The sequence below is a fragment of the Haemaphysalis longicornis genome, unplaced genomic scaffold (assembly GCF_048455015.1).
Source record: "Haemaphysalis longicornis isolate Haplotype H1 unplaced genomic scaffold, Haemaphysalis longicornis Haplotype H1 scaffold_7, whole genome shotgun sequence".
Lineage (NCBI taxonomy): Eukaryota > Metazoa > Arthropoda > Arachnida > Ixodida > Ixodidae > Haemaphysalis > Haemaphysalis longicornis.
This window is the reverse complement of record NW_027526422.1, coordinates 50,537,362-50,564,693: the sequence shown is the minus strand read 5'-3', so window position 1 is coordinate 50,564,693 and position 27,332 is coordinate 50,537,362. Positions and strand designations below refer to the sequence as shown.

The 27,332-nt window shown below is 46.3% G+C and overlaps 1 protein-coding gene across 1 annotated transcript in view; it reads right to left on the bottom strand.

Moving 5' to 3' along the window:
- Nucleotides 1-27,332, bottom strand: part of LOC144145584 (carotenoid-cleaving dioxygenase, mitochondrial-like) — a 169,092-nt gene that overhangs the window by 18,402 nt on the left and 123,358 nt on the right. The window contains exons 2-6 of the mRNA XM_077677235.1: nt 18,467-18,603; nt 9,699-9,823; nt 6,537-6,678; nt 5,131-5,272; nt 491-699 (exon numbers count right to left, since the gene is read on the bottom strand). Of these exons, the coding sequence (XP_077533361.1) occupies nt 491-699; nt 5,131-5,272; nt 6,537-6,678; nt 9,699-9,823; nt 18,467-18,603 (755 nt within the window). The remainder of the gene's footprint in view (nt 1-490; nt 700-5,130; nt 5,273-6,536; nt 6,679-9,698; nt 9,824-18,466; nt 18,604-27,332) is intronic.

Here is a 27,332-nt window from a genome sequence, read left to right as displayed (position 1 = left end):
TACGGTTAAGCCGTACCTGGAAACTCGGATGTGATTTTCTAAATAGAATGCCCCTACACCTTTTTCCGAAGGCACAGCGCAAGTATCTGGGAACAGTAGCCGATAGAGGGATGTTCTCATGACCCTACAAATCTGCTGTCCCTTCGCACTTTTGCTGTGTTTTTCGAAAATCGAACTTGGATTGGAAGCTCCATATTTCAATCATTGAGAATTTCACTTTGTTCCTCTATTTCTTCTGTTTTCTGTGTTTTTATATCCGGGTGTTTTCTCCATTTAGGGCACAGAACCTGCTTCTGTGGAACTGGTTTGTAAACTAGGACTTTCACAAGGTCTCGTTTATTGCGCAAAATTTTAGTTTCCTTCTTGTATGCTCACCCGTAAATAGACAGCGGTACGAAAGACAGGTGCAGGATTAGTGATTCTCTCTTAGCGCTTTTACTGGATACCTCGTCCCCACTTTTTGCCCCTGCAACCTGGGAAAAAGACAGACCTTCTCCTTGGGCGCCCAGTCGAAGCAGTCTTTGAAGGAGTAGCCCTTGATGCGGGACCCGACCAGCCGCATGGTGTTGACCAGGAGCGGCTGCTCGACGAACACGACGTAGTTGCGCGTCATGCCGAAGCTGTGGTAGTAGCTGAACGTGGTCTTCCAGCTCGACGGAATGTGGTACTGCACCGAAGCACGCCTCAGTCCAGGGCAGCCTGTGAACCACCCGACGAAAAAGGCGGCCATCGGACGCTGCCCCGCTTCCCCGTAGACCACGCACAGACACGCACGGCGCCGCGGACTCAATCACTGACTGTCAGTTGACTTAAAAATTATTGTTAAAATCTGTTACTCATTGTGAAAAAAGAGCACAATTAAATTCTGGCTGCTTTTCAAGTGCAGAGTACGTTTTGCGTTTTGCACAAGGTGTGCGGTTCTCGAGTGGATTACGAATGTCGTAAATGGAAGTCCATATCCGGCTTAGGAACCGTTTTATTTCCGCCTAAAGCGCATTGTACGCATTACTATTACACACCTTATGAAATGGTACGCTGTTTGCGCTTCACGTGACAGTGTTACTGTGTCTGTAGCCGTGCCGGCAAGACTACGGAAGGCCGCTACGGTGCTGCATGTCATTTGGAGAGTATAGCCTTGCAGCACGACTGGTGTTATCAGTTCGCAGTAGGACGATCCAGTGGACCGAAAGCGCTCCGTTATAGCGCATTACGATCGAAACGCACTACGTGTAACGGCCCTTACAACCAAACTGGCTACAATTTAGTTTACACCCCAAAGTGCTTGAGCGCGAGGCTTTTGGGAATTTAGTGCCAGTGTGTAAGAGAGGTCTGTCACGGAACTGCACCATTAAGTCTGTATAGAAGAAAAGTAATGGAGACTTGAAAAAATAAATGCGAAGGAAGAGGGCATTGAAAGTACGTAGCACAAGGGAGGCTGAATCTGGTACAAGAAGTGTTTGTCACCCCACCCAGCGCATATTATGTTCTGACATGGTCTAGGCAGGCGCTAAACTAGCGGGAACATTTAGCTCGTGAATGGGTGGGGCAGGTTGAATTACTTTTCCTGCCTAGACACAGCAGCTCACAAAGCTGACAGCTGAACCGGTCTGAACGATATTGCACCCATCGGCCTGTTTTCATTTGGTACGCAAGGTGGAAAACTGCAGGCTTTCTCTGCCAGGAAGCCCACAATTCTCGAACACTCGAAGCCGGAAGTGTCGTCTGCTATCGCACTGCGTGAAGCGTTGTTTTTGTTGTTACGTCATGTCTGTTTGTTTGATTGTGTTCGGCTTTCTCTTGAGCACACGTTTGTTTTTATTACACGCGTTTTGTAATGTTGCTATAGTTGCTACGACGCCAGCGGCCCCGCACACCTCTGTGACATATGGTTATATAGTGTCACTATACAGCTTGACGTCACAAGGAATCGATGACGCTAGCGTTAGTAGCTACTCCAAAGAAAATAGAAACAACGCTCATTCAAATTAAATGCAAGTGCCATGAGAGAAATAAAATGCCGAAGAAACAAAGGTGGCGCAACAAGAAAAACGACGATCCACAGCTTTATACGCATTACGGCACAGAAATGAGAATAGCCCCGTTTGTTCGCAAACGTGGAGCATGGCTTTGGCGAACAACTCCTTCTTTCCTGCTGCGCTTTGGTTTCGTAGTGATTGCTGTATATTGAAGGGAGAGTGCTACGATATCGATTACGCTTAGCAAATATGGTCCCCCTGGTTGGTGAGCATGAATGCTGAGGCGATGTTCCGTTGGCTACAAGGTAGTTACAAGCCCACACTTCCGGTGCGATGCAAAACGTTAAATAAACGTGTCGCTATGCCGCGCCCCGCATCTAACCGACATAAAAGATACCAAACCACTTTTACTTACAAAAGTAATGAGCAGCTACTGACCTAATAGAGCATTTTACAATAAAAAATTAGAGCAGTTACACTCAACGTGAAAGTTGTCGGAAGTGCAGAGCAGTGATTCGCCAGAGCTGCTGCGGCGCCGTTCTCCGCTGTTTGCTACCACCCACCGTGCTCTTCGCCTGTCTGTCTCCCTATTTTCTTCATAAAATGAACAAAGGTTTGTTCAATGCAATTCAATTCTCCCGCCTTCGCAGTGCTCGCGAGCCTTCTCCTTGAACTTCTCGCACCCTTTTCTTTACATTTTCTTTCTTGGTCTGCCTGGAACAGGACGAGATAGAGTACTGTTCTCTTTGTGCTTGCTTTCATCTCGCACGTTTTGGAGCTTTTCGGCGCCATTTGAATGCGTCGTTTTTGTTTTCTTCCGCGGCCACTGTTTTTTCCTTACTATCGCGAAAACCAACCCAACTAGCATTCCTACTGAACGCGGGGAGTGCCGAGTAAGTACATATATGGTGCCTCAAATGCACCTGAAGTTTTTCTTTTTTTTTTTTGTCGCGCTAAATAGTGGTGTTACGACAGTGGGGTTACGACAAATAGTGGTACGACCAGTACCAGTGGTTCCAGGAGCTTCCGACAGTTCTGCCAATATAAACTTCTTGTTCAAGGATCCTCTTAACGTATGCCGGAAGGCTGAATCGAGGGGCAAGCGGGTATCTTTTCGCAGCCTCTGTTAGGAGCGTGACGCAGCGTGACCGCGGTGGCTACACAGCGTGCCCGCGTACGAGCTCCGACGACAGGGCGGACCCCTAAAGTGTTCTACCCTTAAACAATCACCTGTCTTGGAAAAAAATGTCGGCACTAGTGGGCAGAAGAACTGAGTTCTTTTAGAAGTTGCATAAAAGAACACAAGGAGTGACCCAAGCGAAGCAGTAGATGGTGCTTTGCGCACTCAGGAAGTGCCGGGCTGTTACGCACAAAGGGAACGGAATGTCACAAATGCTGAAGCGAGCTAAAAAATGGCTTTTCTGCAACAAAAGTTTCTAACGAATCGGCTACATCTTGTTTAACGCTGTCTGAAAATATCCACATGATAAAAGACGTAACAAAAACACTATAGCAACCTTGATCATGCCAGCAGTAGAGCCCCACAAATTTAAATTTATCATTTCCCAAGCATAATCCTTTTAGTTGTCACACCTCATCAGTGATCCGGCTTTGAAAATTGATGTCATGCGCAGTTCGCTGAAGACGCCTTACGCACGCACTGAAAGAGCAAATCACATGTATAATTCTCTTGTGTCAAACACACGCATTCCCGAGCGACGACAAGCCTTCGCGACTGCGTTTGTTATTATCATTGTTATTGCGAAGGCCTATTTTTATTATTATTATTATTATTTATTTGGCGCTGCAAATGCTCCCAGGGTTATTTTATTCAACAAGGCTTAAAGGGCCAATGGTACGAGATAAGTTTTCGTTTGTTCCTTTTATACATAACTAGTGTTTTGAAAAAAATATTTACCGAAAGAAATCTTTTTGGATTGGTTTCCTCATAACAACAAAAAAAGAAATATCCCGAAAAGCGTGCTGGGGGACTGCGTTTCCCCGGCTGGCATTTTTTGTTGATGTTGTCCCTCTCACAAAGGGCAGCGCGATAAGCGGAAACTGTGGAATACGTTTTGAGTTTCCTGCCAGGGGCGGTCGGATGATTTATGTTGAATCGGCTTTCCATTCACCGAAGGAAACTGCGCGGTCCAACATTCGTTCGACCATTATACCGGGACGCGAGCTCTTTCTCAAAGCATAAAGGGATTCGGACAAGCGTTTCGCGGGCCCGCTTCTGCTCGTGACAACCTTTTTTCCTGTTGTTGCTGGTGGTATTGTCACAAACCGTTGTTCGGAAGCTGGCCGGGAATCGATACTTCCCGGCAAAACACGCCGCGGCGCAGCGATGCGGTAAACGTCTATTTAGCCCCAATACAAGGCTGTTTCACAGTAGCAGTTATATCTCTTACATCAGAGTTCCTGTTCCTGCGTATTACAAATGAGCGGATGGTCAATGAGGCAAGAGAAAATAAAAACGTAGAGGTATTCTCTAACGTTACTCAACTTTTACGTCATATCTTTATTAAAATGCTATGCTTCTGAGCTAAGCTTCTTGATATCGAGAGATAAAGAGGCTTACGTGCACGGCTACTTGGGCACATATTACATGGCAATCTGCCATTTGTAAAGTAACCGAGTGTAAAGTTGTAAAGTAACATATGAAAAGCAACATACGTATTTGTAAAGTAACATATAACATAACCATTTGTAAAGTAACCGAGTGGTAGTACATTTTACCAATTGATTTTCTCATTGCATACAAGAAGATCCCAAATCAGCAGTTTGGATCAAGCCGACGAATACTATTATGATATGCAACCGCTCTTTGCAATACCTTAACACATCTATACGAAATAGCCTGAACCTGCCAACCATCAACGAACAGAGTGTACAAACTTCCCGGAAAAAAAAAGCTTGTCGTGATAGCATGTACTCGCAGACGAGCCGACACATTTTCGAAGTCCTACTCTAGTGCGTTGATCTAAATGGTCTGCTTTTTTGTTAGCGAGCACAGACCAAACCCAAGGTGACGTCTATTGAGAGAAAGGAACACGAAGCACAGTTAAGCTGTAATCAAAGGAAGCTCTCAACTTCACGCCATAAACCGCGGTCAAACCATGTACGTATTGGCGTTACCGTGTTCTACCCTCACCTTTGCTTGGTGGGGGTATTTTGACGATGTGGTACTTGAGCCCAGAGATGAAGCTAGCGCCCAGGTTGTAGCTGGTGCCGTCTTCTTGCGTGATCGGGTGCGCGCTCGCCAGGTTCACCGAGACCAGCTTGTTCACGTCGTACTGTGGCAGGTGATTACAACAGGATGTACCTCGCTTTATTACGTGCATTTGATTGGCTTACTTCAGAATATGAGCAGATAGCCTCGAGTGAAACACATAAAACACAAATTGCAGAGACAGCGACAGAGGCGCATCCTTTAGGTAGCAACGATAAAATATAACAGCTTCAAATTCCAGAAGTTTTTGCATACACAGCCGCGAAGTTCTAACGCGCAACGGATTTTGCAAAACGGGACATCCTTTCGCGCGGAAATCATATTCTCATTACTAAGAGGATTGACGTAACTTTAATAAGTCGCATGACGGCCTAGCCAGCTCGCTGTTCTTATAAACGGCAGCAGAAAATGTTTTACAGCATCATCTAAATAAGGCAACAAGTTTGTACTGATTTTCCTGAATTTTATAAATGATGTCACAATTTATAAAAACATTTTGTGGCTTCTTCTACGTTATGCTGAAGAGGAAGCTTTGAATCGTTCGCACGTGGCGACTCCGAGGGCTTTGGTTTAAACACTGCTAATAAAACTCTCGACAGCCGCAGAATTCCAACCGGATGTATTTTCCCCTAATCCTGAGAGAGAAGAACAAGGGCATATTTGCAGATATAGCTTTCGCTCTGAATGATTTTAAATTCACGGCAAATATGCCTACATTTGCAACATTTATAACACGGCACAACGTGAACAACTCGTGAAGCACGACGGCTAGTGCATTGCTCTGCATGCTTAATCGCAGCTTTTTGAAGCAAAAAATGCTTTTTTTTGTATTTATTGCATGCGTAGCTCTAGCTATAGAATAACGGTAGATTAAAGGCACGAAAATCTCCAAAACTTTAGGATAATCATTTTTTCTGCTATAACTGACCGACATCCAGAAAACTGGATAGGTGAAGTTGTGTGAGAGTTACAGAATTTTGGATATATATTGCAAATTCTTTCTAGGTTGAAATTTTAAATATTGTTGAGAACCATATGAAGGCTTTTTAAGATACTTGATTGTTGCAGTCGTATTTTAGTACGCATTGTCATCTACGAACTACAACTCTGTAAACATTTATTCGCGAGATTTTTTTTTTAACTTTTCCATTTTTACCGTATAGTCATGATTCCAGAATTCACCAGATTTCAATTTTTCTGAAATACCACAACTCTACTCCACCTTGTTCATCTTGTCTCGGAAACAATTTTGTAGCACAAATCCCGCTGGATTTACGTTAGAGGCCCAGGTTCGTATTATTCGCCAATAAAGATGACAGGATACCAACCCTCTGGATGGCTTCTAGGGAGTCCTGGTCCACCTTCCAGACGAAGCAGGTTTCGGAAGTACAAAACAGCTCGTCTCCTAGAGTGTAAACGTTGCCAAAGTTGTTGTCTGTCAAGTCGCTGGGAACCAGGGCAGCAAAGAACCTGCAGATTCCCCATCAAGACGTTTTCGATTTGAAGCAAACAAATCCGGTGAGGACCTAACTTCGAAGAAAAAAGGGCCCTGTCGCGATTACGAGAAAAGTATCACAGGGCTTCAGCTAGAGCTCAGTGATGTACTGGAGAGCTTACACACCAAATATTGGGGGTAGCTATACAAATAGAATTTCCCCTGCTGCAGCTTTGGGTTCTGGTGTCCGGAGATAAATATCTGTTTTTATGCAAACAGCATCAAATGCCCAGTTGTGATAGTAAGCGCAAGTCTTACGTGATAACGTGCAGCCCCATGACTACATGCGCAAATATACAACTTATTATTACTGTTTTCTCTTCCGTCATTCTCTCTACTGAAACGGGTAAGTTGTATTTTACTAGCGATGGCCCATGGACCTTACACCTGTCTTGACGAATGAATCGTGTCAAAGCGAGACGAGAAGATTCTCGTCGGTAACATCCTAACAATGCCATCTGTGAGAAACAGGGAAGCGCATTTCTTAATAAAATGTAGTAAACTCACGTTATAATGAAATCGCTGTATATTCAACCTCCCTTAACTCGAAGTGTTCCCATGGTCCCCACCGCAGTGCATGGCAACCAAATAATCTCCGCTTTTAACGATGTATCGTTTATACTGCAGCCAATTCCCTGTCCTGAGGAATTCGTTACAGCGAGGGCTTGCTGTACGTGTATAGAACGCATCCCTGATTTTCTATAAACACACATTTTATGGGCCGCTAATACCTTCACGTTTTGCCGATTTTAACAATTACAGTTGCAACTATCGACCCTGTTTTCACTGTTCTGTAAGCAAAAAAATGTAATTAGAACATCTTAGAAACGGCTATTCGCAACTTTCGCCTTAAGCATTTTGCTTAACATATGCGTCCTGTTAAGAAAAACGGCGTTCCACCTCTTTTTACAATTAACAAACAAAACAACAAACCTAGATTTAAATATTTGTGCTTATTTCTCTCCTTCGACGTTATCACTGGCAGGATAACACTAACAAATCAATTGATGCCCCTTGTAAAAAAAGTGTGTTCCCGCGTGTTGCATGCACATTGAGGAAAATGAATAGTTTCAAAGAGCGAAGTATTCCAACGATAATCCAAGGTTTGTTCCCGAAGCCACTCTCATTGGTATTCTTTCCTCACAGAGTATTAAAATTACGGTGTTATGAACAGCCGAAAGGACAACGATTGGGTGTTGCTTTTATTCAAAACTCATGCATTATTCTTGAAGAATAATTTACTGCGATATCAGCAAGTCAAATATATGTATGTATTCAGGACAAAAGTGTTCACCAGAAGAGAAAAAGCAACGTAAAGGCTCTCGAGCTTTAGTAAAAACTCCATACGCATTTCTTCATTTAAAAAATACAGGCGCTTGTTTAAAGATGTATCGAGGAACTTTTGATGGCCTCTGAATCAGGAGCAGCGTAAATTAAAGCTTCAATTTGAGCTCCAGCACGTCGACGCTGCACATTAGCTATGAAAAACACGCACAACTTAGTGCTGCAAATTTATACCAAGCGAAAGTCTTCGACATGAGCTAAAATCCCGTACACAAGTGCGTTTACGTATGCATAAAAAATACAGCTTCCCGGCTATCGAACCCACGTCCACCAGTGCCCTCCGCGGTGTATGGAGAGTGTCAGTCCAAGGCGCGTGCGAGCAAAGAAATGAATAGGCCGATGTTTCAAGCATCAGAGGGCATTGGCGGCAACTAAAAAAGGGAGTTGCAGGGAAGCGCCATTCAGTCGCAGTGTGCACCCCGTCGATCAAGGTCATAGAGGGAAGATGTTGAAAGAGAAGACGCCTTGTCTTCATCTTGCCCATTGTCATCATCATGAGTTTGTTCCATTAAAGTCACGATCACGATGATGGATCTCGGCGGCACGTTCCTTTCTCAACATTTTGGTTTCGGAATTAAAACTTTTACCATGCCTTCTAAGTTGAGAGATGCGCGAAAGATTTATAATAACAAATCTGCGTCAAAATCGAGCCAAAACCTTCACTAAAAGTGCGTCAAACCTCCGCTCAAAGTGGGTCCCATCGACCGTCAGACCTTTAAGGACCCAAATCGCGAACGAAGGACGAACCCATGCGACTATTTTTGGCGCACTAAGTAAACGCATCTACAAACAATCTATATGCATACAAATACGTGGTTTACCATATAAAGGTATATTATTGTACTCCTTCTTCGTGATCCATGGGACCGGAATTCCGTTTTCGCTATTTTCAAGTACTCGTTCTTGCACAATGTAATCCCGGTTTCACGCATGCGCTGTGTATGTAGAGCTCGAGCTTTCCGGTCAACCAACCGGTCTATGTGGAAATGCAGCAGTTTTTTTACCAGACACCATAGGTCCCACTAAGATAGCTTTCTCTTTGAAATGTTAAGAAAGGATGAATGCCGCTCGAGAAAGAAAGTGCATTGCTAGGCAACACGCGCCACTGAAGGCAGGCGCGTTTGAAACGCGTCGTCTGCCACCGTGCATAACCAAGCGTTGCTCCCTTTGCTCGTACGCTACCACTCGCACTTACCTTAGTGAAATGACCTTCAATTTTATACGTGTGTATGTCCACCTAACCTTGAAGATTCCCGTCGCGGGTGTATGAAACTCGGCGATAAGAGTTCGACGGAACCGCCACAGGAATGAGGTCGCCGGCGCAGCTGTTACGACGCAATAATGTATGAAATCGGCTAAAATAGAGGAAATATTTAGAAAAAAAACACATTGAGAACAACAAGGTTAAACAATTGCGGGAGTCATGCTAGGAAGCAAGCAAAACACATTTCATGGGATCTAAGTTCCGTTTCTTTAGTGAGTCAACGAGTCGAGTTGGCTTTTTCGTGCTTGCTGCCACGTTGAAGTGTAAAGGTGAACTCTCCAGGGCGTACCTGAATAGAGACCCCACCGCTAGAGCATTTCATCTAGGAGGCGTATATGGTTTCACGAAGAGGAGCACGCGATCAGAGCTTGCATTAGGCCAGCCCACCTAGAGAATATATTCTTGCAGGGGTCTGGGTAACACCTCGTGCCGAACTCTGTCACGACGGGCCGATTGACTGTGCTCATCTTCTTGTACGCCTCCGATGCCAGGAACCGCGAGCTGTATAGGACCTGCGGAAAATCAAAACGAAAACACCGTCACGCTTGATTAGCACCAACTGATGTCCGAAATCGCAAATATCAGTCAGTAGCATCCCCCATTCAGCAAAACTTACGTAATGCCATCCGAAACAAAGACGAGTATTTTCGACAGTACAATCGTCTCAGTTTTATTAACATCAAAGTCTGCTAGAGGTTGTCCACAGGAGCAGCTAAAGTATTACGGAAGCATTGTAGTAGCTCATGTTGCAGGCATTAGTTCACAACAAAGCGTTTGCTCAAAATAATGACCACTCAGTGGGCAATTCAATGGTAGCCTGCAACTGATATATAAAAAAGCAGAACACAGCGAGTTAATAAAAGTAATGTACAAGCGTCTTTTCCACTCTCTCAGGTGTACAGTTGCTCACACAATTGTCTTTTTACAACATTTTTGATATCACAGCAAGCAATGCAGAGACGGTTTGTGCGCTATGCCGGCAACACGACGTTTGGTCAATGAACACAGCACGGCAAAACAACTTCCGCTGTGTATTTCGTACCCAAACAGAGAAAAAGAAAGCAGAAGGCTTTACTTCGCGTAATTCAGAGACAGTTACTATTGTTAGAAAGAACAGGAAGGAGTCAGCAAGCCCAGCCGTTTCACTGTATGTCGGATGCGCAGCCTTGTCATTGAAGGACCAATGAACTACGGCAATGGGAGGATAAAACACCCCTTTAAATATTCGGCGTGTTCACGGAGGAGAAATTTCCCAAGTTCACAGATCACACACAGAAATCTGCCCTGTTCTTAAATTTGCGATCTTCCGTGCCACTGCCGAAACTTTACTCGCACAAATGCTGCTGTGTATACGTACACTGCCGTACGATCTACATGTCTTATCCACCGGGGGAGAATGCATTTTTAGTGAATTCCAAGTGCGCGGCAATCGACCGGCAGGCTAGAGAGGATTATTTATTGCTGGTGTAATTCTTAAAAGGCCCATTGCGAACAGGTCTGAAGTTGTCTTTTAAATGGGAGGTGGGAGAGGGGAAAGGGGCAGGTTTAGTGCGATGTGCTGTACGTAGCTTACAACCGCTCGATCATACCGGCATTTCCTCAGTACGCGCTTAAAAATTTACATTTTCCAGGATAATTTGCGTGCTCGAGCACACTAGCTAGCCGAGAACTCGCCTGTTCAAACGAGATTCCCGCTCGGATTCTGGTGGCACCGAAGCCATTGGCGTTTCTTAAGCATGCACCGGTTTTGAATGGGGGTATTCTTCTTTACCTGCTCCATAATCAGGCCGTCACAACTAATTGGAACAAGGATTTGTGAATATCACAACATATTTGTCTTATTCTTTTTACGACAGCCATTACCAATTTACAGGAAGCTTTTTTCTATTAGGGAGGACTCCTTTAAACGTGCACCAATAAGTCCAAGCAGTTTCTGGAAGAAGACATTCCTGTACACCTGTACATTTACGAGACCGTGTTCCAATTACTTTTAATGGCACCTGTACGATGACTGACCTTAACAGCTTTTTACGCCTATCGCCTTCATGAATGTGGTCGCCTTCACTTTTGTCTATATAGACAAAAACATAGACAAAAACCTATTTGTATAGACAGAGACAATAAAAAAACATAGGCAAAAACCTATTTGTATCGAATTCACATACACTGAAATATCGCTATACCAAACAATCCAGATGTCCACTTGAAATTTAAGCAAATGTACATCCACATTTGAACTCGGATTACATCCGACAACGAAGGGCCAGGAACGATACGCCGGTACGGGCCCTGTAACTTTGCCTTTCGCATGTTGGTTCTCGTGTGTTGCTTGGTACCAAAACAAGCTTTCTTTTCTGTTGGAGTGGCTTTGCTTAAACGTTCCCTTTTCAAGTTCATCTTCAAGCTTCGGCAACGACTGCGTTCTTGATTCTGGACATATCTCGTAACAAAGGTGCCGACAGCTTGTTTTGTTCTTCTGCTTTAGCCCCAGATGACCGCGGCATGTTTAAATTTTTAGCTCAGTACGCGCTTTTCTCTGCTTTTCTCTGCTTTTCTCTGCTATAAATCCGGCCCAGAGACAGAATTTTCCTGCCAACCTAAGTTTTGCTACGCAGCGGCAGGACGAAAGGCACGAAAGATGGTAGACGAAGTGATGGTTTAACAGGCAACCATCGTAGCACAAGCGCCGGCGGTGTGCACCATTCGGTTTGTCGTCGTCTTCTAAGTCGGGTTAACATAGCGCAGTGCGCTACTTCGACTTGTTCTTTCTCGTAGCAATGAAGTACTTTTGCTCCCAGCAAGCCTGCGCTGCCCATGTCGAGGCGGTGCGCCCCTTCGGGCCAGTTCTGAGGATAATTTTTGGTTATTACATGCGGCCTTTCATCGTTTTTTCTTCTTTGTTCTTTCAGTTCTTCTAAATAACAAGGCATTACCGCGACCTTGCGGTTGCTCTAGTTAGATCTTACCAAAGCAAAATATAGCGAGTCGAATCATGGATGTAGCGAACTATTTCCCTATCCGCGCTTCAAGCCTAATATATCGGACTTCCAGTCTGCGCGTAAACCTATGCTAAATCTCGTTTTCATTTATGAATTCTGCGTGAACAAGGCGCTTAGTTTTATCCCGTGGAAAATTCCAACTTATATCTACCATTAGACAATAGAAGCACTGAAGAAATAGAGCGGAGGCTTGTGTCACAAAGGCGTCAAAAGTCACGGGATCACCGTCGTCTGTTCTGTAAATTTACCTAAAAATAAAGAAAGTTGCCTATTATCACTCTGTAACACAAAATGGCGCGCATACGTCATATATGCGGCCGTGGTGAAAGGTAGGTGCAGATACCACGACATGGTTTCAGCTAGGTCATTCCATGCCAAACGTCCCAGCCGTAAAGTTGACCGTCGCGGATTTGTTCAGTAAAACTTTTGGGTCATCCTAGCATGGCCCACAATGCTCCCTCACAGTATTTTTGTCCAAAAATAAATTGGTCTTTTCGTAGCCGCCCTTTTATGTCTACGTTTTAAAGCAAAATTACGTAATTCGTAAAACAAAATTCATAAAAAAAAATTCCCCGCATTTCCCCGAGGGGAAGAATGTGAAAGTGCGAATGCACGAGTTGAATTTGCGCGGTTCGGTAATGTTCTCGAAAGAGAGATCACACACACACACACAACTACAAAGCAATAAAGATTCATTTATTCACAGACACGTATTTGTGTTGTCGTTGTACTTAATTGCTAGAGCGGATCTCAGCTTTGAAATTTCGTGTCAGTACTCCTTTAAGCGGGTGCATTAGCCCTTCTCACGCCTGATTCCTGGCCAATCCCCCACGTGGGTATGTGCCATGTCAGCGGCCAGGCAGCGCGCGCCCATCTCCCCCCGTTGCCAAGGAAGACGAGGAGCGCGCGCACCCGCAGCTGTTGCTATGTGGACGGCGGCGGACGCTTCAGGCTCTCTTAAGAAGTGCATTCGCACTTAAAACACTTCTTTTCTAATCACCACTATTTTTTCGTGGACATCATGTTAAGGCCCTGGGCTGCTGTATGCCGTATTTTTTAAATATTTTTGCTTTTTTTTGCTGTCATTACACCATTCAAAAAATACACGACGTTGAGCATTTTCACACATTCTTTATCAAATACAAGCACATTCTCTCAGCCAATGAACCGTTTCTGTATTTCAACATTGTGTAAAATTGGTAAAAAATATATTGACACTGAAAAGAGGAGAAATGTGCGAGAAAATATTTGTGAAATTTGGAAAAATCTCCTTTCTGACCAATATTCCCACCAAAATTGCGCATTGTTGTGCTCGTAGTAAAAATATCAAATACGAGGAATTCCTTAGTACAAACGATCGCAGTTTATTTCGGGAAGTTTAATCAGAACGGTTTTTGTTTTAGCAGAGAAAAAAAAAAGTTTGAATTTGTACACCGACACTACTTCACCACGTTGTTCCACAAGAGCGTCTTCTCTGCATCGCATGCGCGTGCCTGCATGATCCAGCGGGTTCGCGCTGCAAGAATACATTTTCGTGCTATGGTATTTGGTAGCGTCAAACCGGAAATAAAAGAGATAATCCGCGTGTTGGTGGGAAAAGTACAACGTGGAGCTGGCGGTGGTGTGCCCATTCTATGAGTACGTGCACTCAACGGCTGGCTGGACATCTGGTGGGTATTTAAAGCATCGGTGTATGTGATTCTCACTAACGTGTACAAATATATCCGGGCAACTCGGTGTCTCCGCAGCTGTTTATATCGTAGTTTTCGGCATAAATAAAAGATACCACGTATAACATACACTGATGCGTTAAATGCACGTCTATGTCCTGCCAGCCGTGGAGTCTACACGTGCTCATAGAATGGGTGCACCACCGCTAGCTCCACTTTTACTTTTCCCACCAACACGCGAATTTCCTTTTTTTTTTTCCCGGTTTGACGCTACCAAATACCATAGCACGAAAATGTATTCTTGCAGCGCGAACCCGCTGGATCCCGCGTCTTTCATGCAGGCACGCGCGTGCCATGCAGAGAAGACGCTCTGTGCAACAACGTAATGAAGTATAGTGTCGGTGTACAAATTCAAAACTTTTTTTTCTATGCTAAAACAAAAACCGTTCTCATTAATCTTTCTAAAGTAAACTGCGATCGTTTGTACTAACGAATGCCCTGTATTTGATATCTTTACTACGAGCACAACAATGCGCAATTCTGGGGTGAATATGGGCCAGAAAGGAGTTATTTCCAAATTTGACTAATTTTTTTTTTTCACATTTCTCCTTTTTTCTGTGTCAATATATCTTTTAACAATTGTCCACAATGGTGAAATACAGCAAAAATTGGCTCATTCGCTGAGAGAATGTGCCTGTATTCGATAAAAATGTTTGAAAATGCTCAACATCGTGTATTTTAAACAGCAAGAAACAACAAAAAGTTGAAAAAAATGGGGCATACAGCAGACCAGGGCCTCAAAATGATGTTCACAAAAAAATGTTGGTGATTGAAAAAGAAATGATTTTTTACTGAATTTTTTTACAGACCTAACTTTGTTTTAAACGCTACAGATAAAAGGGCGCCTAGAAAACGAACAATTTTTTTTTGGACAAAAACACTTTGAGGGAGCATTGTGGGCCATGGGAGGATAGCCCGCAATTTTTACTGAACGGCTGGGATGTTTGGCATGGAATGACTCAGCTGTGAGTGCCTGACTCACTTGCAAGTTATGTCTGTATAAGATGTTGTGTCGTCCTTTTTAGGCTATACCGATGTATGTCGAAAAGTGAAGAATCGAAAACTATTCGTGACATGTTCTCTGCTCACCACTGCCTACCTTCTTTTCATCCGCTGCATCCTTTTGCAATGGAGCCTAGGTTCTGACCAAAACTGCATGCGCCATCAGCGTGGACTTTCTCAAAAGCCAGCATTGACGAGAGAGAGAGAGAGAGAGAACAACATCTTTATTGGCCGGATAAATTAGTCGCAGATACCAGCCTCCTGTAGGGGAGGCAGCATCTATGACTGCTGGCGTTGGAGAGCCTCCATCGCGAACTGGACGGCTCCCGCTTGCCAACATTCCGCTAAATGCTCTGTGTCTCTCAACCTAATGTAACCCGCCGCGGTGGCTCAGTGACTGAGGCGTTGTGCTGCTAGCCCAAGGACGCGGGTTCAATGTCCGGCTGCGGCGGCGGCATTTCTGATGAAAGCAAAAGCGACAACGCCCATCTGCTCCAGATTTCGGCGCACGTTGAGACCTCTAGGTGGTAAAAATTACTCCAAAGCCCTCCCTACGGCGCGCCTCATCGCCTGTGTGGCGTAGGGGTGTTAAACTTCATATTCATCAGCCAATCTAATTTTCGTATCTCGAAAAAAGTACTCTCAAATTGGCTGCTAGGACGACTCTACTATACGCCGGTTGCGTTTTACTTGCATGTCATACTTAGTCCGTTCACAGTAAAGTTGTAAACGTTACAGAATTCCCGAATGCTGTCAATACATGAGTGCATACATGGACGGAGTATGGTTACAGAAAACGGCTGTAACTATTGTTTTGTCGAAACTATCCCGAGTCACATTCTATGACAATAATCCGCCAAGACGGCGCTAACATTAGGGCGTTTCGTCTAGTTTTCTTGATTACATAGTTCACAGCGAAGTTGTTGTCTGCTTTCAGTTGATGTGCTTCTACGGGAGAGAAGCAGGCGGCCCCATGTTTGCCGTCCAAAATAAAGCCCTAGACCGTCCACGTTTCTTTCCTGTAGTGAACTAGGAAGGAGGCTCAATCGCAAATTGCAAACAAACGAGTTTTCTTTCGTGTCCTCTTTGTACTGCGCCCCAGTCACCGGAGAAATATTCAGCTCCGCTGGTCACCCAACCTCGCAGAGCGGAAAGACAGTGACTTTTTATTTTACTTCATTTTATTTGTCCTATTCGTCACTGTGATTATGGGCCCCGACAATGTAGTGGAGAGGGAGGACGTAATATTTTCGTGTCTTCGAGGGTAAGAAACGTGCCCCCAAGGTAGAGTAGCGACAGCATAAATAACTGCACCGCACACGCAGTGTATTTAAGAAGAAAATGTTTGTACGCGGGCCGTGGTACGCTGCCTTGCCTCTAATAACGTCCGCACGAGCGGAGCTTTTTCGCGGCATCCGTCGGCTGCCCCCGGGGCATCGCTGGCGCGCTATCTTTCTCGTTAACCCTTAAAAAGTACAAGAGAATACGAGCTCTGTCCAGCCAATGGATGGTAACGCTTTAAACCGACAAAGATGCGAATAAGCAGGCTGCTAACAGAAAAAAAAGAAAAATTAAAAAGCTGTCGGAAGTGCAGAGCAGTGATTCGCCATAATGGGCTACAGTGCCGTTACCCGCTCACTGCTACCAGGCCATGCAATTTAAATTTCCCCCCTTCAGAGTGCTCGCGCGCCCCCTGCCTGAAACTGCGCCAGCGGGAGTTCTGTTATTTTTGTGCTTGCTTTAATTGGTATGTTGGAGTTGTTAATTGGTATGCTGGGCTGAGCAAAGCGGTCTCGCATTGCTCTATGTTCGCTGCAGTGAACTAGTTGCGCCTAGCATTTGCTGTACCATTTTAATTCTGCCTTGCGGGACACGACCATAACATGTGGTAGAGGTCCGCCCGACCCGCGCATAGCTTACAATCTCATGAGTATATTTCGGGATAGCAGCGACAGAGCGCAACCGGGGTTCGAAACGTGTTCGTCTGTAATTGCTTCCACCATACCGTATGGTGTCGTACAGAGAAATAATAGATCATTACAGACTGGCAAGACGAAAGTATCCCGCCGCGCACTGCATTGTTTTTGTGGATTTTTAGATGCGGCGCATCTCTTGCTCTGAGGCATGTCCCTCCTGCGTCGTCGTCGTCGGCGGCGGCGGCGTCCGTCCGCAGCCCTCCTCCGTTCGCCTCTCCCACAGCTGTGTGCAACACTGTCACTCCGGCGCATTAGCATAACGACAGCTGGCGCGCTTGGTTGGCGCGCGCTTCACTGCGTTAACGCAGCGCTGCGTTAACAGCTGCTCCGGTGGGCATGTGCGCGCATGCGCGACTCTCCTCCGCGGTCTCCTCTCCTTCAAGAGCTGTGAATATAAAGCCGGTATCGCGCTGGGTGGTGGCCGCTAAAACACGTGTACTCTCTCATTTCGCGTATGCATGTGCATGAAAATGTAAAATTGCCTCCATCGTCCCGTGTATGAGAACATCCGTATGTGATGGAAGGCATCCTACGCGTTCACAATACGTTTCACGCGATGTAGAGAATCAACCCAATGAAAACGCCAACTGAACCCCCAGATGCACCGCATCAAACTAGGGTTCCCGCGCGGGGAGATGGAGGCAATTTTTTAAGTTGCTATCGAAAAGCGTTCATTGCTGCACCTGAAGGAAAACCGGCCAATAGCCGCTACATGGCCTCAGTGACGTAATTCTAGCCGTCGAAGCCCGTCAAGACCGCGAAAGAAAGAAAAATCTTTTGAACGAGTTTCGAAGTTATCTGATGGGCAAAGAGGAGTAATTTTTGGCAGAGGTACATGATTGATTGTGGGGTTTAACGCGCCGACGCAACGCAGGCGATGAGGCGCGCTGTAGTGGAGGGCTCCGGATTAATTTTGACCACCTGGGGATCTTTAACGTGCGCCGAAATCTCGTACACACGGGCGTTTTTGCTTTTCGTCTTCATCAGAAAAGCGGCCGCCGCGGCCGGGAATCGAACCCGCGACCTCGTGCTCAGCAGCGCAACGCCTTAGCCACTGAGCCACCGCGGCGGGTAGAGGTACATGGCGACCCCTAATCTAAGTACTGGATGTGTTGGGTAACTACGTTCTGCAAGCATTTAATATTTCAAAAAAAGTTGAAAAAAGTGCTGTAGGGTACTCTTCCTATCAAAGAAGATAGCCTGCGCGGCATATAAAAAGAAGAGATGAAAACGCGCCTTTCACTTTTAACTAATATACGAAATCTGGGCACCACCAGACGCTGGCACGATAACGCACAATTAAACAAACCAGAGGTTATAGTTCGCGGAAACATAAATTATACTGGTACAAAATATTGCTGCGAACAACATGCAGAATACTCTTCAAACGCCTGATCGGGGGCAGACGACGTAGGGTGCGGCAGTAGTGATGTTTCGCGTGAGATTACCTTTCCCTTGTGTATCTCGTAGGCGGACAGGATGGCGGCGCCGTCGAACCAGTGGCGCAGCGAGAAGCCTTCGCCCAGCTCCCACTTGCCGGGCCCCAGCCGGAAGAGCTTGCCGCTCACCCACTCGGGAACCTGGCCTGCGAAGCGAGAACGAGGGGGAAATGGACATCAGTTCGAACCTCGGGTCACATAAACAAGCTGTATACAGCGCTTCTGAGTGAGACGCGCTTTCGATCCCGACCGCGGCGGCTGCTTTTTAGGTGGAGGCGAAAAGCGGAAGCGCCAGTGTGTCGAGGTTTCAGCGCACTTTAAGGGTCCCCAGGTGGTCACAATTAATCCGGATCCTTCCACTACGGGAGGTCTCATAGCCCAGGTGCTTAATCGACACGCTAAAACTCCAAATTTTTTGTGGAAGGATAAGGATATGGCAGCATCTCTGCAGTACAGTGTGAAAGCTTCTTTTATTAAGGCAGTAAATGTGCCTCTTACAGGTCCCTCGTCCACGTATTATTTTTTGTAACACTGGAGGTCGTGCACATCGTTACACTTCGAATACCAACGCTTGCATTTCGTGAGAAGAAAAAAAAAACTAATGACAAGAGAACGTTCGTGACTTACTGGTAATTGTAACACGTTGCTGCTGTTTTCAGGTAATCTAGGATGGCAATGTATTCCTCTTATTCGTTTTTTGTTTGCTGGTAGGCGTTAGCGTATTTCGCTGTTTCTTTTAAAACGAAGCTGCCTATGGCTAGGATTCAGCAAATTATCTCCCGCAACAGAGGAATGCAGGCAAAAATCGCACGCGAGGGTAGCGCCACCTAGCGGTGCTCCCTCAAATCCCCGGGATCGCGAAACTGTCCGTCACCCCTTGAGTGTAGGAAAGAAATCCAAGAAAAATGAAACAAACGTCCAGGGGAGTTCATATTTTCATTGAAGACGGCTTATATTTACCAGATAAAATGCTTTCGTAGCAGTGCACAAGTCTTTAGCGTTGAAGCCTGCCTTAAAGGAGCCATGAAGAGAAACTGGAAGTTGGTTTTATTCGAAAGATTTCGTGTTTTATAGTGCCCCCAGCGCTTGCCCGGATACAAACGGTGCTTTATTCAGTGAGAAATTAAATCATTTAGATTAAAATTTTGATTTTCCCGCTAAATCGTTTGTTTTCGGGGTCTGCAATGACACCACAGGAACCGCTCTAGCTCTGCACCCTAGAATACCTTCATTCACGCATCCGCCGTACAGGGTAGAGACACGTATACGCTGGCGCCGCCATTTTGGGTCGCTCGCTCGCCACCGAAGCAAGTCATTGTGTCAAAACCGCGCTAAAATTGTCGCTGCAACGCGGTTTACCGAAGAAGTTTGAATCATATTGTCTGTTTCGCGTTGCTAGGTCTCGTGGGAAACGAAAAGAACAACGCGTTGACCACATTGGCCCAATTGTGGTGGCACGGGACCGTTCAAAGGTTGTCTCCACCCTGTACAGCGGTGTTGGTTTGTTCCAGCGTTTCTTTACATTACCCAAACCTAGATGGCGCCACCATACCGTGGCAAGCGTTTGGTTTGTCTTTGCCCGTATTTAAACCAGGCTTCTTTTTGTTCTGGGAGAAAATATTCGTTCCCTGAAACAGTGCTCGCTCGACAAATGTGGTCACGTAAGACACCGTTGCTTGCGTCAATCGGCCAGTGTCGTCTGAGACAACCCCAAGCCCCGTAGTGAGGTGCAGCTAAACCAAGCATGCTGTGCGCAGTACGAACAGCAGTACGCATCAGTACTTCTATGTTTACATGTGCTTTCATAACTTTCACTGTTTGTCTGATTACAAAAAATGGCTCTAAGTCTTGGGTTATCGAAAGTATTCAGAAATAAGTAATCCGTTACAACGACTCTACCATTACGCCGAGTTTCATTTATTTGTCATAATTAGTTCCGAATGAAGCTGTAAACGTTAACGAATATAACGTCTGCTATAAGGAAATGACCGTTATGGTGGGTGTGTAGTCAAAGAAAACGGCTGTAGGTGTTTAACGGTACGCACCACCGCTTCGCTGGTCATCCTTCTCCACAAAGTGGAAGAGCACTCAAATTTTAGTAATGCCCACAACACTGGTTCACTAACATTCCCATTTATCTCGCCTTTCCAGAGGGCGGCCAGCCTCCTACACCGTCCCCTCCCGTGTGTCAAGCGCCTTTCACGGAACGCCGCATAAAAGGAGACCATAAAGCCACTCCACGAGGCAAAATAAACAAAACAACACATATTTAAGCTCTTCATCAGTTGCTCCAACAGATTACAACCACTGTATTTTGGGAAGCCGAAGAAGGAAGAACGCAGAAGAACTGCCGCAACCTAGAGCGGCTGCTGGCAAACAGCGGAAAGTGCACTATAACGCCGCCGCCCACTAAGAGCCAGGTATCGCGAAAAGCCCACATTCCTCGCAGACTTGACAGGCAGGCGGAGGCAACGTCGGTACACACGCTCGTATCCTTTCGCGAATCGTAAAAGAGGCTGCGAACGAGAGCACCATGGCGTCGCCTTCTCCGTTCACCGCTTCAAGGGAGCGTTCTGTACCTGTTCCCGCTTTACCGCCACTTTTTTCTGTCACCGTTCTTCTTCGGTGTTATCGTGGCAATCCGCGCTGAAAGGTGTGCAGATGGCAGAGAAAGCGACTCTTCCGCTCACTCGACTACTTATGATTGGGCCGCAGTTGCTGTCCTCTGTTGCCTTCTCACGTCGAATCTCGTCTGGACTTCCATCATCCTTGTTCGATTGGAAGGCCATGGTGTGTTCCTACAGATGTTCACTTTAGAACGTTTGGAGCTCGCCGCTTACTCTGGACATACACTTTTCTTCGTGCGAATTTGCACTTCAAAGTTGTAGTAGCAGCACTTGGGACACTTATGGAGTATTCACGAGACGGACGCGCCCGGAGCCCGATTTCTGGCGTCACTAGCTGAGCGTGGTCCGTGGGCGAGCATAAAGAGCATTTGAGCGCACGAATCAGAGCAGCAGACGAGGGGGTGGTCTTCTCAACTTACTCCCGACTCCCCAAACTCCCCAAATGCAAGCAGAGGATTCGCGTGTGAGTGACTGCAAATTCACGGGAAAACGGCGTTTGTTTGTTATCATGATGGCCTTGTTGTCTACGACGTCCGCCGAAACGCCGATAAATTACGTGTGCATTTATGCAATACCGGTTATACCTATGTGGGACCCGTTAGCGACTATACCTCTGCACTCAATGCACCTATGCATGCGCACTGACGTTGCACTGCGGGATACACAGTCCGCGGAATAAATCAGCGATTCAGACTCTCGTGTAACGTTATTGGGCGTCATCGACCAACATTCTCATCGTTATGAAAATTTTGTTTCGTTCGGGTCTGCATGCCACCGCCTTATTGCTTTCACAGTAATAGGCGAACGTTAAGCCATAAACCAAAAAAATTAGTGCCCTTCCACTCTGTGGAAACGGATAACCTACGAAGCTGCACGCCTTTCCCAGAGTGCACGAAACAGAACACGTTTGTTTGTAATTTACGACTGAGCATACTTTACTTCCTAGTCAATTACCTGAATGAAATTTGAAAAGACCCGAGCTTTATCCTAGCGGACAAACCTAGAACTGTCTCTTTCCCTCGCGCGTCGTAGGCATGTGACTGTTCCTGTAACACGCCAACCTAATCCACTCTACCACTGAGGACACCGGACCGATCACATTGGGCTGTTTAACGGCAACGTTTAAACCTCACGCCAACACAACAAATACGTTATCAGTAAGGACATGAAACCTTTATCTACACGTGCCCTACGCCCTCCATTCACCTCCAACCCGTACACGCACAAACCAGCAACCGGTCACGAGCGGATGCTCAGAAGTGAAAGACACTGTAGAACATGTTGCTTAGAAAGCCCTTTAAGCTGAACAACCGATATTGGCCCACGTCGGCGTTTCAAGCGGGCCAGTTGCTGTTCGTCCGTGAGGGATTTCCAGCTACTCGAACAGCTGGAACTTGAGGCGAAAAGGGCAGCGGTAGCGGCTTTCCGTTGTTTTCGTGCCCATTAACGCTTCTGTTCGGGCTGACGCACCTTCAGTTTCCGCTCTTTTTCGTTCAAGAGAATGGCATGCGTCAGTCCCATAGCGAGTTAACACCTCGAAGGCCTGGACCTTCATTCTAGAGCACACACACGTGGGTGTCCCTTTCGTTTTTCCGTCCTAGGCATCTTATTGTCCGTGCAGCACACCAACCCAGACCCAAACCGCTCGACTGCGGAGGGCAGCTTACAGGACGCATTGAGCCATGAGACTCCCACGTTTAAATCTCGCACCACTACAACGGGTATATCGTCGGTAGCGGCATTATGCCCTGCTGTGAGTGAATGACCCCTCCCTCCACCCCCAACACATGCACCTGTACCAGCACGTGCACTTGCACGTTGCACCAGCACGTGCACGTGCACGTGCACCAGCGACCGGGGATGGGTGCATACTTAGGCGTGAAATACACCAGCGAAGGGAGAGCTAAAGACTTTATATGCGGCCAGACTAAGATCTAGTATTATTCTTCCGCCAGAAGAACTATGGCCAGCTGGTCAACGAGGGCCGCCGACGTCACAATGTCACTCGAAATGGCTTTCAATCTATAGAAGAAATATGTGCTCACGCCGGCGTTCCAACGGGGCAAGTTGCTTTCAACCGGCAGGGATCCGCACTTAGTGAGCGAGGTGTAATTTGAGGAGGCAGAGGCCGCTTTGGCGGCGGTGTTCAGGCGGGTTTACACCCATTCGCGCGGCTCTTGATTCTCCGCAATCATCTGATAATGGCGCTACGGCCGCTGTCAGCCGACTGCGCGACTTGTGACAGAGGCATCCATGGTGGCGGGGGGATAACCGCTGTGATAACCAATGTGAAATAAGGGTCGACGGTGGCGAGGAGGAGCCCCGTAGCGGCGCTGAGCAAATCGACTTTACCGGAACGAAAACTGAGTGTGAGTGAGACATACACTGCGTCGCCGTAAAAAACAAAACAAGTTTCAAAGTGAGGCTGCTAGAAGATCCGCGCGAAGGTGTGGAATGGTGAATATGCGGACTGGATTTCAAAGCTACCATTGAACTACGACGTAGCCGGTTTTACGGGTAACGACAGGCAGAGAAAGTTTATTACCATTCTTGAACGCAACGCGAACCAGGCATTTTTGCATCACCTTTTCTTCTGCTCGGGTACTGTTATCGGTGCGTCTTCCGCCGTAAAATTCAAGTTTATCGTCACGTTATGATTCGAGTATGGGCCCATTAGGTAGACGACAATGTGTGGGCGTTGGCACTTGTGCGAGATTCGCAGAATGCTAAATCCTTTATTTCATTGCCCACTGGGCGCGACGTGACCTCCGTTCTGTTTTTTTTTTTTTTTGTGATTCTTTCTCAGGTGTTCCGCAAAAGCCGTGTCGCCATTATCTCTACTCGTTTTATAGCTTTGCCTCAAACTCTCGCCTTTAAGCTGTACTCGATAACTTTTTCCGAAATGGCCAGTCTCGCTTTGCCTTACCGTCGAGATCCCTTGGGGCTCTATTTTCCCTCCATGATATTTATTGCCTCTGTATAGACGTCCCTCCCTTTATTACCTTCAAAATGGTGCCATTTATTGTTCTGTTTTCGGTACAGACAATTATTTCAGCTCTGCAAGCCTGGTGCTGCCGTTCCGAGCGAGTGAGACAGAGCGGATAAAGCTCTGTCTCACTTTCTTTCACTTCTTTTTGTTGATATAACCGCTTTAAGCAGCACTTTATTCCCTCTTCATTTCGTATCAACAGTAGAATCTCTAGTCTAAAACAGCTCAGAAGTTCTAGCTATAGATTTTACGCCCCCAGGCTACACCGCGGCTAAGAGCCACACAGAAGTGGAGGGCTGCGGATGAAGGTGGAGCGCTTGGGGATCTTTAACGCACGACGATCTGTCGACACACGCGCGTTTTAATTTCAACGCGAATCTTTTCTGGGGTCTTGCCGAAAATGCATAGTGAAATTTTCCGCTAGGATAACTACGTCATTGCGCAGAGTTTCGTTTATTTGCTATGATTCGTTTACAGCGGAGTTGTAATGGCTTAGGAAATCCCGTCTGCTGTCAATGGGCTCCTACGGGAAGAAAGTAGTTACAGAAACCGGTTGCAATTCGTGGTTTGTCAAAACTATCTCGAAAAAGATTCTATGACATTGGACTATTCAGACGACTACATTAGCGGGAGGAGTTTTATCCGAGCTGATATCATAGATCATTATCCGTCGCAGACTCCCAGTAATATCAATCACACGAAGCCGGCGGTCCTAACCCACTTCAACAATATCATCAGCTTCGGCAAATCCACCGTAAAGCTGAGAGCCACATATTAGCCTGATAGACTGAAACTACAGTTCTTCCTAGTTTTTTTTAAGCTAATTAAACTGGAAAGTATGCTCAACCGCAAATTACAACCAAGTGTTTGTTTCTACAGACCCCTTTAGTGCCGCCCTTGTTTGGAAAGCGTGCTGACGAATACGACTGGAAATAAATAAAAGTATACCGTCAAATTGCATCTCAAAGTGAATTTTTCATTCGTTAACAATACCACTTTCATTGCAATTTTAACAGCCTTGCTAATCAGTGACTTCAGTGGTGATCAATGTTAGTGAATTTCTTTCACCTGCAACAGAGAAGCCACCGCCTATTTTCCTTTGAAATGGACAAGTTTTTCTATCAAAACATTACCGGCTTTAATAACACATCGATTGAATACACCGCTATGCTTACTATTATAGAATGGCCTATGTTAAGAGTTTGCTACAGCTTTTCAGAAAACCTTTAACTTGCAAGCGCTAGGCTTACAGAAAACAAGAATTTCTACGGCTCTCGCTTTAATGCAACCTGTATATTCTCGGCAGCCATTCATTTACCTTGGGCGCATTCAAAGTTTATCACGCATTTTTTAACGCCGAATGTTGCATTAAAGGCCTGATCATTGCGGCTTGTGTAAGCTCTGCTCGCGCCATCTTCCCGAAGGAAAACAACGTGCAACGAACGCAACTAATCGGCCAAGGATTTCGCTGTTTGCATAGCGCGCACGGCACATACGCAGAGGCAAAACGGGGGCGGGGAGTTCGAGCACTTCACGCGTGAGCGGCAACAGACCGAGTGAGCCCTTTTCCCCGGCGCTGCTCGCGAATGTTTGTCCAAACCCTTCACTGCGCCCCAGCACGCGTTGCGCAACGCTGAAAGGACGTGCAGTAGCAAACACGTGGCGCAACAAGCAATGACACGGAAGATTAAAATGAGTACGACGCGGGACCGAGAGAAGGGTTGGGGAGTGAGTTACGCCGTGTAGTCAGCGCGAGGCCCTTGCTTAGGTTCTAGCGTCTTGGTGAGAATGTTTTTCCATAAACGGTGGTGACCGACTGCAAGGGAGTTAATCTCCGTGTTCTTTTCTCAGGGCTTCTCCTCCGTGCCGCAACAGCGCCGAGGGTCTGACCCCTGGGATCCACAAGCGACCAATTGAGCTACGTTGACGAAAACTGTTACTTACTGTAATGCAAGTGCATAGTTAAAAAATGCCGGGTCGCAGAAGGGCGCAGGCTTCACTGGGAATCCCCCTCTGGTTGCATTCCAGCGACGAGGCGCCACTCAGTCCGTCACCCGCTGCATATCTGGCCAGTGCTTCACACACTTCACCGACCTGTCCGAAACATAGTCCCGCGTTTTTTGCGCTGCTGCGGAATTACTGGCATTTGCCAAAGCGTGGTCACGCGGACTTAAGTTGGAATTAGGTCGCCTTTTTTCCCCATCGAAATGGAAGCATGCTACATTCCACGGAACATTGCAAGGACGACTGCTCGTGGTGAGTAAGGTCAACGATGAACTACAAAGAGTCGATTAAGCGAAGGTGGTACTGCATCCAGGACTCGCTTCCCTACTTATCAATAAACTTAGCAGTTGCTGCGACCTGACCAAATCGGCCGGCAAGCAAGCATAAAGAACAGACGAGCTCCTGGGATCCGCGTGGGTGGCAGAGGAAAAGGGAAATAAGGGACTTCTGTTGATACGACACCAAGATCCGGATACATAAAAAGCATCGCCACAAGGCCGGCTGCTGTGAATGGGCTAATAATGACGAAAAAAAAAGACACCACCCAAATTATCCTATAAGCTGTTAGAAGTGCTATTTAAAAGTCCCATCAGTCACTTGGTCCCACTCGTTTAACAAAGCTATATACATCATGACTGAAAGCCAATACACTCACGCCGACCAAGGCTACTAAGACCAGGTCCACAAAGGAGACATTAGGAACTTTGAGCAAATCAAAAAAGCACATATAATTATCTCGAAACATTGGCTTTGACTTCACTATCTTGCACAGTTTGAACACAAACAAGTGTTGACTTTCGGGTTTTGCGCGCGTAGAGGTTCTACGTACCAGTTATGCCTACTGATGCGACCGGTTTGCTTCGAAGCGCAGTGCTGTGCTAGCTATAAGCAACTTCGTTTCGCTTTAGCCCAAAACAACCTAATATGTTTCACAGCTATACCGGAACCCAAACACGATGTATAGGTTACCCCCTTTTCTACGGCGGCAAACCGGATTTGTACAGCGCAGTGCGCGTTCAGCAAGCCCAACGCTTCATGAATATCGAACCCTTACCAGTGAGACACTCACTTTGCGAAGGCTCGGCCGGCAGCGCCAGCTTTATATTCCAGTGAATTTTTAAAGCAAATCTGTATTAGCCTCGCCCAGGGGTTTCGCCGTCGCGGATGATTTGAGATTCATTTGACCGCGGCTGCGCCGCACGTGACTGACCGGCAGGGTTGCCAGTTCCTCACAAGGAAAAGTCGCCGGGAAATT